This window comes from Rhincodon typus, chromosome 10, assembly GCF_021869965.1.
Source record: "Rhincodon typus isolate 14 chromosome 10, sRhiTyp1.1, whole genome shotgun sequence".
Classification (NCBI taxonomy): Eukaryota; Metazoa; Chordata; class Chondrichthyes; order Orectolobiformes; family Rhincodontidae; genus Rhincodon; species Rhincodon typus.
Window position 1 is genome coordinate 5,979,350 of NC_063341.1, and position 4,335 is coordinate 5,983,684.

General features: G+C 40.6%; 1 protein-coding gene across 1 annotated transcript in view; it reads left to right on the plus strand.

Annotated features, from left to right (window-relative positions):
* The window catches only part of LOC125484213 (olfactomedin-like protein 2B), a 6,701-nt gene extending 3,916 nt beyond the window's left edge, over positions 1-2,785 (plus strand). The window contains exon 2 of the mRNA XM_048602018.1: positions 1,201-2,785. Coding sequence (XP_048457975.1) covers positions 1,201-1,802 — 602 coding nt within the window. The 3' untranslated portion in view covers positions 1,803-2,785. The remainder of the gene's footprint in view (positions 1-1,200) is intronic.
* The last annotated feature ends 1,550 nt before the right edge of the window (positions 2,786-4,335 follow it).

The following is a 4,335-nucleotide window of genomic DNA, read 5'->3' on the forward strand; positions in this document are numbered from 1 at the left end:
CCCTCGACCCGAAACGTCAGCTTTCCTGCTCCTCTGATGCTGCTTGGCCTGCTGTGTTCATCCAGCTCTACACCTTGTTATCTCAAATCCATTTCTTAAGTGACTCTCAGTCCTGCAGAAGTAGGGGACATAGAGATGGAAATCTATCTTGCACGACTGCTTCATTGTGGGGAGTGTCTGAGTAAGGAAACAGTGTTTGCCAGTGGTTTGGTAGCAACATTAAAAAGGGGCTGTAGCAGGCTACGTGATCTCAGGGGACAATGAAGGGAGAAAGTGAAATATGCATCACAAACTACATACTTCCAAGGAAGATTGTATGAGAGGGAATTTCGCATCAATGTGGTAGTTCACCCGTGTTTGTAATGAAGAAATGGCACACTGGCATCTAACACTGGTGACAACCTGTTCCTTAAGGTCCTGATCTCAGCCACACCACATAAGTGGAATAAAAGTGAAAAATCAATACAATTAATTTTACAGTTCTTCTGTCCATCTGAATTGGCAAGTCCTTGCTTATCCAATCTTGTAGCTTAAATTTAGTGAGACAATTAAAAAGGCGACAATAAATGTAAACCTTCTAAATAAACTGTTATAGCTAAGTTCTGGATAGATATCCAATTTCTGTTAAACTTGACTTTTCAAGTTCTTTCGAATCTATGCAACAGATAATTCCTGGAATTGCTACTTGACACCTGAAGTGTTCAGGCAGGATTTGCAGATCATAACAGCTTCATTGCTGAGTACTAAATTACAGTACAGAACAAAGCAACCTATTATTTCTAGTTGGTAAATACATTGCTTCATGTAGAGTTGAACCGTGCAGAATAAGATGAGTTAATTGATTTCAACTGCAAGTACAGCTGGTGGCTTCAACACTGCTGGGAAGTAGGCTACTATATTGATTACAATTTCATTTTATGCAACCAAGGTGAATAAGATGAAGTTAAGGTATAGACCAGCCATGATCTGATTGAATATTAGAACAGGTTCAAGGGCTAAATGGCCTTCCTTTCGATTTCCCACATATGAGTGTAGTCTTGTAATATTACTGTTTAGGATCCCACATGGAGAATGGATAGTTGACTAAAGTGGTGGATGAGCAGCTGGTGCTCATGGCATCTGAACAATGTCCTCAATTGAGTTAATGAGAAATGATTAGGCGTATATGAAAAATAAATTTCCTGTCACATCTCCTTTCAGGTCGCTGGAGTAACTCGTACAAACTTCCATACAATTGGATTGGTACGGGCCATGTGGTGTATGGTGGGGCTTTCTACTACAATAGAGCTTTCACTCGCAATATTATCAAATATGACCTGAAGCAAAGGTATGTGGCTGCCTGGACCCTGCTTCATGATGCAGTGTATGATGAGGCCACACCCTGGAGGTGGAGGGGCCACTCCGACATAGACTTTGCCGTTGATGAGAATGGTTTGTGGGTGATTTACCCAGCCATTGATGATGTGGGCTCCTTGCAAGAGGTCATTATCATCAGTAGGCTCAACACTGTCGACCTGTCCATCCAAAAGGAGACGACCTGGAGGACCGGCTTGAGGAAGAACTATTACGGCAACTGCTTCATAGTCTGTGGGGTGTTGTATGCAGTGGACAGCTACAACAACAAGCATGCTAACATCTCATATGCTTTTGACACCCATACAAACACACAAATCAATCCACGGCTGCCATTTACCAATGAGTACTCTTACACAACCCAAATTGATTACAACCCCAAAGAGCGTATCCTGTATGCATGGGACAATGGCCATCAAGTCACGTATGGTATCACATTTGCCTATTAGGATGGAAAACACAGACACTAACAAAGTGCTTCTAGCACTGGTCTTTGTAAAAAAAAATTATAAAAAGGGGAAATGATGTTCTTATATTCATTCACAGATTGTAGATCGATCTGTTTTGTGTTAATATAACCATGGCAACCTGCTTTAAAAGAAACAGAGAGAAAAACAAATGCACACTAAAGGCCCCTGTTGACCTGAGCTCTATACAATAGTTGCATACCTTGCATATCAAGACATGGAGGAGTAAAATGCCTGCCAGAATTCGCTGCTGAGTTACAAACGGCTCATTGTTCCTGCTCAAGCTTCACATGCCTATTGACCGATAAAACCTGCATGTTTCATTTTGTATTGGTTACTTTGCAGAGAAGAATCCAGCCTCTCAGCTCTGTCCCTGCACTATGAACTGACCATCATTGCTACTGTCTGGAATAATCACAGAGACAATACAATTCAAGAGGCTTAATCAAGTTTAAGTTCTAAATAATGACACTGATTTAAGCATCCTAACTGAATACTTTGACATATGGCATTACAACAATTCAATATTTCATCATCTTTTAAAGTACAAGTAGTTGATTTCTATTTCCAACCATTCTGTATTGTGGATTAACTCCTCAATGACTGAGAGGTATGAATTATTGAATGATGTATTGCACCTTAGTTTATTGATTAGAGATGGTTGCTCCCTGTGCTGTTTATTATTGAGATATTAGTGGTTATGTGTTTGAGAATTTACAGATATGTTCCTGACATTTAGTTTTTACCTAATAAATAGGATTGAAATCTTAGTTTATGTGGAACGCTGGGGTGGAGAAGGTCACAGTTTTGGATTTACAGTAGAAAGCAGAAACTGCACATTGGTATGAAGTCTGAAACCGACAGCATATAATGTAACATTGTGTGCACTGTAAGTGGTGCCCTCTATTCACCATTCAATGATTCAGTTTTAATTCAGAATTGCAATACACCTGTTAGAAAACGAAGTGATCTTTGCTACATTTGGCATGGGTTTTGCCATTTTCGTTGAAAAATTAAGACACTGAGAATGTTTACTTCGTGCAGAACATCTTGCATATCATTGCAGCCAACTGGAATTGTCAAGTTGAGTTCATTTCCTGAAGTTAAAAGTACAGTGCATCAGGCAGTTTTCCACACTCTCCATCCACATCAATGCTAGCTTACGCAGCTTTCCAGTAACACACACACAAGCACACTTGTTAGCTAAATCATTGGTTTTATGAGCATTGGAAATTCTGGTTGCTTTTGGCAAGGAAAGTGTTAATATAAATTAAACAATGCCCCTGAATGGGGCCAAATAGGTAAACCAAAATCTCTAACACTTAGGCTGAACTCCTGATGAATGAGTCCTAAAATCTTCACAATAACTGAAGTCATGTATAGCAAATTTTGCCTTGCCGCTGCCACCACATATCCAATAACCAGGAATACTTTGGACTGCTGGACTTGAAGGGGGATATGGTGGGTAGATGGCAAAATAAGCTGCTCCTCTTATAATTTTATAGTTATGCGTTGTTACAGAGGAGATATTTTGAAAGAGCATGGGGTGTGGGAACTTTTTTACCAGAACCCCGGACTAATAATTTAGAGACACGAGTTCAAATCCCATCCTGCCATCTAACTTAGATTAACTAAATAAAATCTGTATTCAAAAGATAGTAACAGTGGCCATATACTGTCAGATTGTTGCAAAAATCCATTTGATTGACTAATATCCTTAAGGGAAGGCGATCTGCTCCCATTATCTATTCTGGCCCATATACGTCTCCAGGCTATTTATTTATTTTGAACAGTGCTCTGAAATTGTCCCCTACAAGCTACTAAATTGTTCTCAAGAACCATTAACTTCTCATGGGCAATTAGGGATAGGCAGTTAACACAGGCATTACTGGCAACAACCTATAAATCATGAATTTATTTTTTTAAAAATTAGAAGTGAAAGTATGCATTGAAATAACTTTACAAAGGCCAGTAGCCCGTCACCAAATCATCCTTTATTTACATGTGCATAGTACATGACACTGACCCAGCTAGCACACAGCTGGCTTGTAGAGCGAACAGAATGCGTGATACTCCTGTTTACATCTGTCAGCCAGGTCTCCCTGATTGGACCACATTAACAGCCCCAATCAGGGAACTCATATTCTAAGAGGTCTACCTGGCTGACCTTGTTCTAATCACTACATGCCTCCACCTATAAGTCCTGGAACATAGGCCCATTCTTTCTCCTGCAGCTACTCCTAAGGTGTTTTTCCACTCTGTCTCGGACACTGGTGGCGTGAACCAGACCATAATCTACCTCCTGCACACAGAGTGTCTCAGCCAAAATTCATCTTTATGGGACGGTAACAGAGTCAGGGCTGCAACATCGCCATGTCCATCTTGTCCTCAGACATTCTTTGACACTATGCGAAGAGGGAGAACCCATGGGTTCTGACAGCCTTGCCAGACGTTCTGAAGGGCCAGTTTTGTTTTACTCCTGCCCCATTCGCGAGTGTGCAGCTTTCATGTGGTC